This window comes from Paroedura picta, chromosome 2 (assembly GCF_049243985.1).
Source record: "Paroedura picta isolate Pp20150507F chromosome 2, Ppicta_v3.0, whole genome shotgun sequence".
Taxonomy (NCBI): Eukaryota; Metazoa; Chordata; class Lepidosauria; order Squamata; family Gekkonidae; genus Paroedura; species Paroedura picta.
Genome location: NC_135370.1, coordinates 122,433,981 through 122,449,262, shown reverse-complemented (window position 1 = coordinate 122,449,262; position 15,282 = coordinate 122,433,981). Strand labels below are relative to the sequence as shown.

General features: G+C 41.8%; 1 protein-coding gene across 8 annotated transcripts in view; it reads left to right on the top strand.

Moving 5' to 3' along the window:
• PHF21A (PHD finger protein 21A) overlaps positions 1 to 14,922 on the top strand; it is a 224,453-nt gene extending 209,531 nt beyond the window's left edge. For all 8 annotated transcript variants that reach the window (XM_077322306.1, XM_077322311.1, XM_077322310.1 and 5 more), the window contains 4 exons: positions 5,259 to 5,414; positions 6,736 to 6,811; positions 7,091 to 7,194; positions 8,308 to 14,922. In XM_077322306.1, the coding sequence (XP_077178421.1) occupies positions 5,259 to 5,414; positions 6,736 to 6,811; positions 7,091 to 7,194; positions 8,308 to 8,562 (591 nt within the window). In that variant the 3' untranslated portion in view covers positions 8,563 to 14,922. The remainder of the gene's footprint in view (positions 1 to 5,258; positions 5,415 to 6,735; positions 6,812 to 7,090; positions 7,195 to 8,307) is intronic.
• Positions 14,923 to 15,282: the final 360 nt, after the last annotated feature.

The window sequence follows — 15,282 nt, the reverse complement described above, 5'->3', positions numbered from 1 at the left end:
TAATATTTATGTCCAGCACAATGCTTCTTTCAGGTAGACCATTCTGTGTTCTGTTTTTTTGTGATCTGATACCAACACTCTTTGCTAAGTAGATCACTTGAATAATCTCTGGATACGACTGCAGTAACAGGAACAGATGTGCTCAGTGATCATCTGTGAAAGCATCTTTCACTGCTGCTGACATCTCTCAGGCTATCCTTTTTATTGGAGCTGCTGAAGGAACTGAACAGAAAGATGCCCCACCAAAGCATTCTCAGAGGGATATCGCCCTCTCTTGGGAAGAGGCTTTTAACACTCATTCTTTGGCTTGAGCTGTAGAACTTCCTAAATTGCCTTCTGTGCAGTGCAGAATACACATGTAGGATTACACAGATGACCACTTGAAGGGCACGAGTTATGGGTAATGAATCTGTTTTTTCCTATAGACTCTGGGCCACGTCCTATTTTGAGCCAGATTCTTTAGTTCTCTGGGTATTACGTTATTGATGGAATCTTCAGAGTTGTTTATTTAAATAGAAAATATATCCTGACTCCAGTTTGTACAAGATGACTAACAATCAACATAAAATACAGTCTGAAAAATGCAACAATCTAAGCAGCCTGAAGTTGCTAAATCGTAATTATAAAACCTGATCAGAACAAAAGAGAATAGCTTTTTTAAGTTGTATGCTTTAATGGAACACAAGATGTTTCTAAGAGTTAAGAAGTTTGCAGAAAAATTACTGGAGCCTTATTTTTGCATTTGTGTTCTAAATAAAACTTTTGTGGGTTGCCATTCTAGTTATTGTCTGTACCTCAGGGCCTTTCAGCATGCCAGAAATTTAGTGTGTTACTCACCCCCTGAAGATGCTATATTCTGGGTGCCTCACATGACGTCACCCACCTCCCACGTCTGGCCAGCAAAATTCACACTAAATCCAGGATTTTAAAGTGCAAGTTGGTCAATCCCAAAAAGTTAATTCACCAACCTAAAAAGTGCTATCCCACAGTGGACAACCAGCACACTACATGCCAAGAAATGTATGGAGGCGAAGAAGCACTATCTCCACCCTTGCACTTGCCTCCCTCTCCCTTCTCCCAGAGATGGGATTTTTTTAAAGCAAACTGCCTGGGGCAATGAATAGGTGTACAAGTGTGCAGGCGAAGCCAAAAATATTTTTTCCCCAGAGTTGTCACACAAAGCAAACCTCTCTAAAGTCCATCCCCAAATCAGGAATGAGATTAATATATTTTTTTAAAGATTTAAGCTTGTGATTCCATAGGGGGTGGTGTTATAAAAAGCACTATGCATCTATGATTAGGTGTTTAAATTGCATAGGTGTTTAAACTGAGAACTATTAATTTTTAAAAAGTGGTGGGCATTGCGGGATCCTTTAAAAAAAGGAGAAAGGAGATTGGCTGCCTGGCTTGATTGACAGGCAGAAGAGAGTCGTATATAAACCGTGTTGCTCTCTTCCGCCATTTCCAGCAGTGCTTGTGGAGGGTAAGAAGCGCAAAAAGGTAGCAGACTATAGAGAGATGGCAAGAAGGTGAGGAATAGCTGGAGGTGCGATAATATCTAGCCCTACGCCATTCAGCTGGCATAATGTTATTTTTTGCTATGTGCGGCAATGTTTCAAATAATGTTCTCAACTTTGAGTAGTGGTAGAACTCAGATTATTCTTCAACATTCAAGCCAAAAATGTTCCTTATGTATCTCCAGAACCCATAAACATCTTATGAATATGTCATAGCTTCACTAAACATACCTGGTGTCTTCCTGCCTTGATAATTATTAGATTTGATGAGATTTATATTTAATGTTATTTGACCAGTCTAATCTAGGACTTCTATGAATATCTACAACTGAAATAGTAGCCAGTTGGTGAAGAAGTTGCTCAGAATTGAGATGTTCAGTTACCAAAAGCAAGGTGCAAGGGAAGGCTTTCTGAGGCCTGGTGTACATATGCAGCAAAATGAGATGGCAATGAAGTAGTAGAACCATTTCAGAGTGTACTATTTCAGATTGCCCATGGGGGATTTTCTCTGTCCTATTTTTTAAAATAGATTCTTAGAGTTGGAAGGGGTCATACAGGCCATCTAGTCCAACCCTCTGATCAAAGACCACCAATGAGGGGAGCTCACCAGCTCCTTAGGCAGCTGATTCCACAGCTGAACTACTCTGTGAAATGACTGTGAAATGTTTTTCCTGATATCTAGTCAAGACCATTCTACACATAATTTAAACCCATTACTGTGGGTCCTATATTCTGCTGCCAACAGGAACTGCTCCCTGCTCTCCTCCAAGTGGCAACCTTTCAGATATTTAAAGAGAGCAATCCTGTCTCCTCTCAACTTTCTCTTCTCCAGACTGAACTTTACCAAGTTGCTCAGTCTTCCCTCATTGGGCTTAGTCCCAAGGTCCCAGATCATCCTCATTGTTCCCCTTGGCACCTTCTCAATTTTGTCCACTTTTTTTTTGAAGTGAGGTCTCCAGAATTGCACACAGTACTCCAGATGTGGTCTGAACAATGTGGTATACAGTGGGACTATGACATTTTGAGATTATGCTGTGATGCCTCTGTTGATATAGCTCAAGACTACATGCACCTTCTTTACCACTGCATCATACCACTGCATCACACTGCACATGTTTATCTTACAGTTCACCCCAAGATCTCATTCATACACACACTGCTACCTGGAAGTGTATCTCCCATCCAGCATTCGTGTTTCTCATTTTTGTGACCCAGATGTAAAACTCTGCACGTATCCTTACGGAATTGCATCTTGTTCTCATTTGCCCAATTTCCCAGTGTGTTCACTTCTCATTGAATTCTTATCTTCTGGGTGTTCGCTATTCCTCTCAATTTGATGTTATCTGCAAATTTAATGATTTATTGGAAAGATGTTCCCAGCAGAGTAAAGCTTTGACTTTCACAGGTTCAGTAAATTTAGGTCTTTGCTGATATTTGTAGGTAGCTATTTTAGCAGTTGGTACTCTGACTTAAAACATTTAATATTTTATCCTTAATGAAGACATACTTCAGAAGGCTGTGAAAAACAAGGCAGCATAGTTTATAACAAATGTTCAATCTGTGATTTAATTCCATGGCTGTTCAGATTGAGAAAGAAGATTCAGTGTTGTATTTTAAGGAAAGCAGGATGTTATTTGTTTGCAAATGGTATCTTTCTGTTTGTGAAACATTTGGAAAGAGTTTGAGAGATTGGCCCACATTTGTAACAGGTTTCAGTTTCTGCCCTCAGTTGATCAAAATGTTGGATCCCTTTCTGTAATCTGTCCTATTTAGGCCCTTTTGTCTTTATACCCCGGAATGCTAAGATATACAAATAGAAATAGCAACCATTTAGAAGAGGAAGAACTGTTTTTTGTACCCCACTTTTTACTACCCAGAGGAGTTTCAAAGAGGCTCACAATTACTTTCCCTTACTTTCCCCACAATAGACACCCTGTGTGGTAGGTGAGGCAGAGAGAGAACTGTGACTGGCCCAAGGTCACGCAGCTGGCTGCAGGTGGAGGAGGGGGGAATCAAACCCAGCTCTCCAGATTGGAGGCCACCACTCTTAACTACTATGCCAAGCTGGCCAGAACACAACAACAGGAGATGGAGAGAGCCCCAATCGATTTGCTGTAAATTTTGTACCAGAAAAATCCATTTAAAATTAACAGTTGGGGATGAGATGGTGTCCAGCAGCAGTGCAAAATGAATAACCTTAGCCATTAAGCTTGAACTATTAACTAGGTCTTTCAGTACTGTTAACATTTTACAGCAGAAATGACGTTTTGTTTGTGATCTAGTTTGGCCTTTTTCTATTGAATGGCCCAGGTTAATTGAGATAATTCAGAAGTGAGTGTGGCTAACATTGGACTGGAGTTGAAAACATTATAATCCCAAATGTACTTGGCAGTGCTTACATCAAGATTAAAGTATGTCATAGATCAAAGAACGCATTAAGTTTAATTTTGCATATGAAAACAATTATTTCCAGAATATTTAACAGATGCAGCATGTGAATGTTCTTGTAAAGTGATGTATGGCTCCCTTATATCTTCAGTGAAAACTGTGGGTCATATCCAGATTGAGCTGTGCTTCTTGTGCTCACATGTCAACTAGGTTTAAGGTTTTAGTCAGAGGGGTCTTGCACAACCTGTAAGAAGTTCTGTCCATTAGTTGCTGAGGAATTTTCTCAAGCAGCAGAGCTGCTGTGGGGAGTGCTGTTATTCTGATAGTACATCACTGGATCTGGATGGAAAGTGTTGATTCCCTTACCCCAGCATCTTGTTTCTCTGTTTTGATTTGGTGTTGGAATGCGGTGAGGCAAAAGTTACAGGGGCCTGTTTAATAGTTACTATGAGTCATTGGCCACAACCTATATATTTTCTCTTCCCAGTATGGGCACTCTATTTTAGGAATGCTCATTTTGCCACTTAAAATAAAGAAACAGAAACACTGGCAAACACCAATGCAACTTCCTGGGTTTTTGTTGTATTGTGTTGTTTTTGTCTCTTGTTTGTTGTTTGTTTGTTTGTTTCTAGGCTGTAAGCACTTTCTTCTCAGTGCTAGATCTTCTCTGTCTAAGGGTCAGACAGTTTAGTGCTCTTTCTCCCATATGCTGAGACATACACATCACACTATTGTCTGGAATTAGGTCAATCGGGAGATTTGATATAGATGTCTTATTTGATTTGGGGCTTAGATCCTGGGTTAGCATCAGTGATCTGTCAGCAGAAAATATCATTGGGGATCTTCCCCATAGTCCCTTCTGATCCTGGGAAACACAGCAGCCCTCCAGCCCAATGGCTATTACTTCACATGTGTCTCATGATCCTGGGAATAAACTTTCCTGGGGTCAGAATTTGGAAAGAATTGCTGGAGGGAAGGGAAATTGGGTAGATCTGCAGATCTTGCACGAGTGAATGACTTAATCCAATTCCTGCTATTAAATATATGCATTGTGGAAGTAAGACAAATAAGATTTTAAGGCTATTAATAATTTACAGTTCTACTAAGTAAGAGATGGGATCTTTTCAAGAAACTGTGGCTACAAGATTTTACTATGTTTGTGAATCTGTATAAAGTTGTAGTAGTTACAATTCAGGCATGTTTGGTAGTGTTCTTTATGTATCAAGGAAAAGGATACTTTTATATGGGATCAAGGGGTTCTGTGGATGACTTTAGACTGAACTGAAAAATAGATTTTAAAACAGTTCACCTTATAAACTTTTTTACATCTTATTCCTCTTGTCAATTTTATAGGGTGATATCCATGAAGATTTTTGCAGTGTTTGCCGGAAAAGTGGGCAGTTACTGATGTGTGACACATGTTCACGTGTGTATCATCTGGACTGTCTGGACCCGCCTCTGAAAACTATTCCCAAGGGCATGTGGATCTGTCCCAAATGTCAAGACCAGGTATTGTTACCAAAGGCTCTCAAGGCTCTCTGCATTGAACATTGGGTCACGTGGCTTGCTTGGACGTAGAGAGGTTGAGAACAGCTGAAGTTATCGAATCACTTTTATAAACTGAGCCAATTAACATAGACATTTACTGCTTGCTGTTTTAATCCAGATCTCAAAGTGCTCTCTTGTTGATACTGATACATTAAAATAATGCCTTTCTGTCACAAGCAAAAATGCTTCAAGAAAAGTTCTTCTTGTCTTGTAGATGTTATATTGAATCCTTTCCAGTAAATTTACCTCTAGAATTAGTTTCTCCCCACAAAGGGACTAGAGACTTTTTTTTAAAGGTGGGATTTCAGAAAACATGATAAACATTGCAATATGTCCATTGTTTTGTTTAAAGAGAGGAAGTGCTCGGGTGACAGGAGGAATGGCCACTGTGGGGGATTTGGGCAAGGGAAATGTGGGGGGACCTGCCATGTGAAAGCCCCATGGCAGTGGCAGCCACAGATAAACCATGCCAACCTTTGTAGGAAAAAACCTTAGATGAGCAGCTTGTTTGTGAATCTGAAAGGGATAAGTGCTTTCTTTAGGGAAATTTAAGAGCAGATGAATTGTCTTTTTATTCCTCTTCAATTTGTTAATATGTTATCAGCAGAAAACAATTGCAGAGGCAAAGACATGTAGAAAGTTGCTGGAACTATGATTACACAGGTTTCCATTGTGGGAAACATAGCACAGATGTTTGCCTTTATTTCATGCTCTTAAGTCTTAGTCCTTTCCAAATGATTTTGGGGGGGTGGGTTGTGCATGATATTTTAAATGTTTGTTTCATCTGGGGAAACACCATGGCTTAGACACCTTTATTTGCTAAGTACTTATGCAGTTGAACAAAAATAACATTTTTACCCACTCCAAAAAAGCCTACTTTGGGGGGAGGGGACCCCCCCCCCAGGCCCCTGTTGAAATGCCAGTTGAGATTGTGAGCACTGGGCATAGACAAGGTGTGTCACAGGCCCATCCTGGTATCAGCAACCAGCAGCATGGTTCCCTTTACTCCCCCCCCCCTCAAAAAGAGGTATATCTATTCCCTCTGCCGCTGCCATTAGATGCAGACAAAGTGTTGTGCTGCTCGTGCCAGATTGGAACTAGCAGCAGTACAGGTGGGATGCCAAGGGAGAACACCAGTTATTTGTTTTCTTGAAATATCCTAACAAGAAAACGGCAAAGGGACATTTTAAAAATTGGTTTAATGATAGCTGTTCAAGAAACTCGTCTTTCCTTACCCACACATAGAACAAGTCAGCCAAATATTCACATTCTTGTTTTTTAGATGCTAAAGAAAGAAGAAGCAATTCCATGGCCAGGGACTTTAGCAATTGTTCATTCATATATTGCATACAAAGCAGGTAAGAAAACAATTCTTGGCTCAGTTTTCTTTCTTTCTTTTCTGGAAAATGTTATTTTTGAGAGAGGCAGGCTGATGTTTGTTTTCAAAAGGAAATTAAGGACTGAATGCATGATAACCCTTGGAATCGTTGGATGAGGCAACCTCATCTCTCTTTATGCATAAACCTGTACTCTCAGTAGGACCCAGTGTGAGAACTTCTGCCTTTTCATGGTATGATCCATTTTGGAAAACTGTTGGGAGATCACATCTAATTCAAGCAACTGATTCCTTTGCATAGCAAAAGAAGAAGAGAAACAGAAATTACTGAAATGGAGTTCAGATTTAAAACAGGAACGGGAACAACTAGAACAGAAGGTCAAACAGCTCAGCAATTCTATAACAGTGAGTACTGCTCTGCCAAATGATTCTTTAGGCATTGTGCTAGAAGCTACAGCCATGAATCCTAGTGCATCGCCGTCCAACCACTCAATCAGTTCCAAAGAATCCTCCCAATGCAGCTAGGGAGTATGCATTAACAAAAACCTTCTTTAGCTTCTTCTTTAAAAAAATTTTTATTTTAGTATTTATTTATATGTCAGTAATGTCCCCTGTTTTGCAAATATTAGTATGGTGAAAATATCATAATTAAATTAAACACAAAAAAGCTACATTATGAATATATTTCCCTTCGAAGGTAAGTCCAGAGACATCACTCCTTTCTATCCTCAGATTATTGAGGCTTGGGAGTAGGGTAGGAAACAAACACAGTCAAGTGATGACAGGTGCATGGCAGCACCCATAGAGTGCAGGAGTAGCCCTGTGCCAGGTGTGTCTGTCCCACACCCCACTATCCTTTGCAGGTATAGATCAGATAGAATAATCTGCTTGTTTGATTGAACACCGTTTATGCACTGGAGGCTTCATGCCGGGCTGCAGGCTGGATTTTTAGTCATGGCAGGCTGCCCCACCTCTTTCTGCACCCACATGGGGGAGGATTTGGCCCGGTGCGCCTCATCTGCCCCCAATTTGTGCTCCTGCACGGGAGCTGGGGCAGTTCCCAGTACATAAACGGTCAAAGTGAGAATCCTTTACAAGATATGGACAAAGATGGTATTTCAGACAGTCTGTAGTATTCTTTTAAGTCTGAGAATGAGTTACAGTTGTGTGGCATTTATGATACTGTTGTGTATCTAATTAACAGCAAATGTATTTATGTAAACAAACTATTATAACTAGAACCCTGTGTCTGCAGGCACTATGACTTACAAACTCTAGAGTCTAGTTTTGTGAACTCTCAAGGGTTGATCTTACTCTATGAAATCTGAATTGTATGTAGCCCCCAAATTATATTTGATATATCAGCAGTGTCTGGTATTTTATATCCACCAAGTTCTTGATAGACTATTTTAGCAGTTAAAAGGTGACTGGTGGGTTTTGGGGATCCATTTCTTTATGTTTTCATTCCAAGGTCCTGTTTAGTGCAATCTTAATGTTTAATGTTCCCATTTGCTTCAGAAATGTATGGAAATGAAGAACACCATCCTGGCAAAACAGAAGGAAATGCACAGTTCATTGGAGAAGGTAAAACAGTTAATCCGCCTCATCCAGGGCATCAACCTTTCCAAACCAATAAACTCCGAGGGCAGCTCATTAGCCATCTCCAATGGCATGGACTCTGCTAATAATGCGAATGCTGCCACCTCCACTCCAGCCTCTTCCCCCTCCCAGAGCTGCATGGTGAACTGTAACAAGGCTGAGGAGACTAAATAACACAGCACAGTGAGAAGGAGCCGGGGGGGAAGGTGGCAAGGAGACAGAGCAAAACAATAAAACTCTCTAGAAAAGCAAAGCTGGATTTCTTCTGGAAAGTGCAGAACTCTTTGGTTCCAGAAAGAGAGTGAAGACGCTTGTGCCAGGCGGCACCAGAGTTGCCAATCGATCCTCCTTATTCTGTGTGTATGTGCAAAGTTTGGACCATGTTACATGAATAGTGCCAGCTGGAGGTTCTTAGCCAGCACCATGCCAAGTTAAATAATATATTTACTCTCTCTCTCTCTCTTTCTCTCTCTCTCTCTCTCTCTCTCTCTATTTTACACCAGTGTGTGCCTGCAGCAGCCTCCACAGCCACTATAGGTTTGTTTTATTTTTGTTTGGGGGTGGGGAGCAGGGAGGAGGAGCAGGTTTCAAATCCTGTCTGCAGACCAGTTTGTTTAGCTGGGGAAACGTCAAGTCCAAAGAGCCTGTGGGCTTTTCCTGTTTCTAAATTATCCGTACTACTAAACCAAAAATCCAGAAATACGAATGAACAAGTCCTAGCGTCCCGAGGGGTGGGCGGGACCGAGCCTATCATATGAGCAGTATTCGCTGTTGGTTAGACGGGAGACATAGAAAGGAACGAGGAAGGCTTTTTCACTTAAGTATCCAGCACATGCTTAAGCTGGGGATTGCTTGACTGGCAGCTTTCAGGTTATCCCTGGTTTTTTTTCAAATTGACAAATGAAATGCATTGCTGATTTGGTCATCAAGTTGATTCAGGAAGCCTTTGTTGAAGAAAGGGGGGCAGGAACTCATGTGATCAGCATGATGGGTGTTTGGAAGAATGTGCCATGACTGAAAAGAAAATCCCAACCATGTTTATACATTGATCAAGCAAACATTATATCCCAAACAAAGCAGCACATGTCCCAGGCATCCAACCCAAGCAGATAAAGGCCTGCTTCCTTCGTTTCCTTTCTCTTTGGGTTACAAATGTAAGGAATAGAAAAGCTGTTTTTTCAGGCTGCCAGTCCAATTGAAGAGGTAGATGGGACCTTGCATGGTATAGATTAGAAGTAATAGTGTCAGTGAGATCCCGTGAGTCTTTGTGAGTCCGTGTGTCATCGTTTTGGGCACTGTTTTTTATGCAAGGGCAAAATCTTTGTATCTGGGGGAAAAACAACTTTTTTTAAATTAAAAAAAGAAAAAAGATATTGAGGTCTTCCTAGTGTTACTGAAAATAAGATCAAGGTAAGAAACATTGTACAAATTACAAAAAGTGCTATTTGTTTCCTAAACAAGTGATTTCTATTAAAAAGGTGTCAGAACTGGAGAAAATGCTGTGTACTTAGAATTTTTTTAACACAGATATTGCTTATGATGTTGCCGTTCTGCTGTGTTTCTGTTTGAAAGTGCATAGGGGTGGCTGTCCAGAGATGGTCCATGATATCCAATCGACAAACTTTCCTCTAGCAGAGAAAATTGTCATTCTTGTTTCATCAGTTACTCCACTTAACTTTCTCGTGTGCTTAGAACTAAGAACAGAAAGCACCGGCATCACTATTTATCAACCGTTTTCTTATATTAAGAGGTGTGTGGTCACTGAGGAGTTTCATCTGGAGGTCTGGCTAGTGGTAGGTAGGACGGTTTGCCTGATTCGGCAGATTGCCATGATAATGTCACATTTTAAAGAAAAAGCAGATGCCAGACATCAAATGGATTAGTCTAAAATAAACCCCTTTGCATCTATGAATGCAATAAGCCAAGCGTTTATACCTCTTGGACGTGGTCTCTGTTACGCCCCAGTTGCACCCAAATTGACCCCTGCATGACCAAGACAAATCTGAGCAGAACTCTTCTTTCAGAGACAGACATAGCCAACCAGATGTCCTGTAACGGGAATGTTGTAAAGAACTATGCACCCCAAAGCACTTTATGTACCTACTCCTCTGAAATTCATTCCTAACTCATCTACATTATTGTGGCCATTCCTTGAATCTCGTCTAGCTTTTGTTCCTTTTCCTCAAGGACTCTTCTAGCTTCGGTATCACTTTTAGGTTCAGTGTTTTTAGAATCCAATTGCGATCTTCTGGTTCTATGCTTATTGGTTAAGAAGGATCCTTGTTTGGTAGCCTTAGCTTTATATTTGAAGAACACAGGCTTTAAAATCACCTCCTGCTATTTTGTAGCCATCTGTTAAATACATTTTCTGCTGGCAACTTTGAAAACTACTCAGAGAGTATAACCCCAAATATTATTGAGACCAAAAGTTGAGTATGCCTGTATAATTAGTGATGCATCAAGCCCACCAGCCAAGTATGGGCAGCATACCAAGTGCTCAGTTCAACCACCAAATTCTGTTGTAGAAATGGGAGAATAGCAATATGTCTGGAGGGCTGGATAAGACGATTTTGAGATGTGATGATTTTGCTTCATGCTAACTGCAGGTAAGGGAAGAACCTCCTGTCCGAACCAGCTGTCCGTAGTTGTCCTGCGTGGCTGACCAGGCTAGTGCAGCAGCAGGCTAGTGAGCAATGCCTAGTTCTTTCAGCTGGCCTTGCAATTCTTAGGTGCCCTTTGTCATCCTCACATCACACTTTCTCATGTGCACGCGCATGCATCATTTTTGTGTGTGTTTTCTCGTGCTACTGGGAGCACCATTTCATTCAGGATGGCAAAATATTTCATGAATTCCCAAATTGGCCGTGATGACCAGTAAGCCTGTGATGGCAAGTGAGATGAGGGCAGGACTTGGAGAAGCTGTCAAAAACTGGCATCCTCACTATCAACTTCTCCCCCTCCGTGATATGCAGTGAAAGGTGGACCAAGTCAGGCGTGCTCCACTATATGCTATGGGGAGGGGACTCCACATGGGGCTGCTGCCTCTGGTGCCAGCCCCATGTTTAATGCATCGCATAGTCCCATCCTGAGGTAAGGTAGAACTGTGTGTTTCCATGCCATTCACTGGAGAATGTGGAAGTGGTGCCTCAGCAAGGAGGCATTAACACAAGCAGCTAAGGGTTAGGATCTTACTCTTCCCTCAACTAATTCCATCTCTGGTACAATAATATCTACCCATGTGTTGGAAACCTGCTTTGGATTAAGCCATGACCATGCAAAGGCATTTGTCTGATTTCACCTTTGGGGCATTCAGCTCAGAGGACTATTAACATTGATAACAACTTTGCTGAGCCACCACTCTGGAGAGCCCAGAGGGGCAAGGCTGCCTGCCCACCATTTTGAGAACAGTCCCCTTTTACAGCTCCTGTAATGTAGTGTGCGTCCTCCTCTTCTGTCCCGGCATCACAGCCAGCTAAATTAAAGAGGGAAGAAGCAGTAGGCCTCTCCTTTTTCCTATGAGTGTCACGCAGATGAAATATTGATCCTGCTTTTAGGAAACTAGTGCAAAAGACAAAGCATAGCTGAGACTTGTTTGTTTGGCTGGAAGGACTCTTGTATACACTGATATAATCTGAGGTTTGCGAAACTGAAAAGCTAATGTGTAAGGCCTTAGAGTCTGTCTCCCACACTACAGAGAATTTTAAGACTAATAGTTATTTTATGATTGATCATCAGGCCATATCATTAATGGTTTGGATGATTCGGTTTGGGGCTTGAAATTGTTACTGAATCAAGAAGTATTAGTTTAATCTGCGGATTCTAAAATTTATATTATGTTTTAAGGGTAGGCAAGTGGAGGCAACCAAGTCGAAAGAGATTACAAACGAAGAAACTCTAGGTCCAAGTATGCCTGTGACGCAGACCCACTCTTCCTTCTTTACCGCTAACATATAAGAGTAGAATGGCAGCAGCAGAAAGGAAATGGTGGCCAAGACCAAACCTAGAAAGGCTGCCTGGCTGGGAAATGTCGCTCTCCTAGCCCGCTGTTACTTACTAGTACTGCCCCATGGCACTCTGTGCTTGACAAGGCAGCGACAATTGGCAGCCAAAGAAACATTTAGAAATACCATTTGTACTATGCGGCAACATGATTTATAGAATCCTAGACTAGATGGCTAGTTCCTTCCAAGTGAAAGTCTAATCCTGATCATTTACATCTTCCTCCACTGCTGCCCTTTTTCTTGCAGGGACATGGTTGTGCAAGCACGAGAGTGTACCCTTTCTAAACACAAGGTGGTGCAACAAGTCTTCTAACAGTACAGTTGCAAATGTCTAATCTGCCTCCTTGCAGACAAAGATAAATCTGATTGGGTGAGCAGATCCAGTAGTTATGCTGTAAAAGGGAGCCTTTCTGGACTGATTTTTGAGCAGTGCTTAAAAGCAGCTTTTAAGTCTTCCTCTCTGTTTAATATTTCTCACTTGTGCAATTGCTCACTCTAGCATTCCTGCACATATCTGCACTAGCACCCTTCTTTCAACTTGAAGCAAACAGGATTGTAAATTATTCCCTCCCCCTTGCAGCAAAGCTACACTTCTTTCCTAAGTGGAAGTGGGAACTCCTGCAGTTTGGACAGCATTAGATTAAGCACAAATGCAAGGACTTGAATAAATAAATAGCCCTCTGCTTTCCAAGACTGATGGCAGCTGTGTGCGAAAGCTATGTGTAACACCTCTGGGGGACCTGCAAAAGAGGCCACAAGCTGAGCATAAAAGCAAGAAGGGCCTAAACTCAAAGACGGTAACAGCTGTTTCTTCCAGTTAACTAAGGATAGGGAAATACCTCTTTGTTAAAAGTTTTATAAATGTCCTACAAGAGTTAAATATTTCTTTACAACACCAGACCCATTCCCTCATAAGCTAGCTGTTCATTACCATCCACCTTGGCATTTGCTGATTTTAATTATTATTGGCGTTAATCTCTAACCAGCATTTTATCCTTCTCTTTCTTCCTGCCACTGCTTGCTCTGCCTGAGTTTGACACTCTGCCTTTCCGTCTTCTATTACTGGTAACCTTTATAACTAAAGTTATCATCCGCCATCTTCCTCCAGGTGGATCCAGTGCAACTAAATGGCCAAGTCTCTTCACATCATATCTTTAGCACCTGCGTACCTTCTCATTACAATCCTGGTGCTAAAAGAATCTAGAACTTCAGTGAAAATCAGGCAGAACTTTTTATTTACTGCTGCTCTTTCATGTTCCATCTGGGCTGATCGCAGCAAGGGCAACTCCCTCCTAACTCTGACTTCTTCAACCAGTCCAGTGGTGAAGCCACCCCCTCCCCTCTCTCACACACACACACACACACACTGTGTCAAAGTCAGGAAAGCCAATAAGACAGCCAGGGACAAGAATCGCAAGCCAAGAACCGAACAAACAAATGGAGCCCTGGAGAAATCCTTTCAGCCACTGAATGACCAAATCCTTACTTTCTTGCTGCTCCTCTTAGCTAGAACACAGAACAGGAGCTCTTGTCTTCTACGCCTATGCACCGGTAGCAGGCCTTTTCCAAAAGAAGGGGGAAAGTTAGCTCTAGAGGGGCCCATGGCTTAGCGAGTGAGGCATGAAACCCACCCAAGGGTCCTCATGACCCAAGTGTCAGAAAGCCCCACTGCTTTATTTAACATTTGTGGAAAATACTTTGTATCAGCTTTCTTTTAACACCATCAGGCCAATGGGAACTGAACAGGGACTTTATTTTGTCATCCTAGATCCAGTTGCATTGGGGAACTGTGTCACTTTGGTCATAGTTGAACCAGCATCTACTGAACAGCCTATGCAGCTTTCAGAGTCTGTGTTGAATGTTCCATCCATCTGTGGTAAACTTTGTTGCTTCAATCCATCTTGCAGTAGCAGACAAACTGCTTTGGGCTGCCTGCCAGACAGTCACCCATTCCTGTGGCAAGGGCAGCCATGGCTGTTTATGGCAGAATAATGTTACGATGTGGAGCAGGTCTCTGGAGAGAGCTGCTTATGAGGTTTCTGCCCTAACTGCAAAAAGGTCCAGGTAGAAAGAGATGCCCTTGGACTTTAGGGCAGAAGTTCCTTGAGTTTTACAAAGGGACACAGCCTCACAAGCCGTCAGTATCCCCTCCGGTCATGTGTATGCTGGATCACAAGCCTCTACAGCCGAAATGCCCACATTGTTTGTAAGGCCTTTAAATTATTTGGGTGGGGTGCAGCTCTGCTTTCACAGATCAAGACTCTGCGAATAGTGTGGCTGCTGGACTTTGTTTGGATGGAGGGTTTCTTTTTGTGGCCGGGGAGAAGGGAGTGTTAAAAAAAAAATCAGCTGGTTCTCATCATGATTTGCAATCTCTTTGCTGCCTTCTTTCTGTAGCCTTCCAGTCCCTTGTGGGTTCGGTACTATTGTGTTTAGATTTAGTCTATTAAAGTGGGAAGAAAAGAAGAGGGGTGCAGAGTAAATGATTAATTTGTATTTATTTAACATTTTACTAAATAAAACAATAAAATTTCTTGTCTCTTTTAGTTGTGTTTATCATGCAGTTGTGGAAGGGGGGGTGGCTCTATAATTGTGTTGGGCCATTCAAGGATACTGGGCCAGGAGAACCTGCCTTCTTTACTGCAATCCTGAACTGCAAAAAGCAGAGTGGGGGGACAGAAATTACTATAGAATGTGGTATTTTGGCTATTTTAGGATGGAACTAACACCAATGAAGTAAGGCCCCTGATAGCTGATTCAATTGTGACATTTTTAGTATGGGTGCTACACATTTAGGCAGAAAATATATGCGCACAAGGACAGTTTTCACGTGACCGATTAGGCTCTGATTTCTCTTTGCATCCATGCTTTTTCCCCCTTCTGCACGGAATCG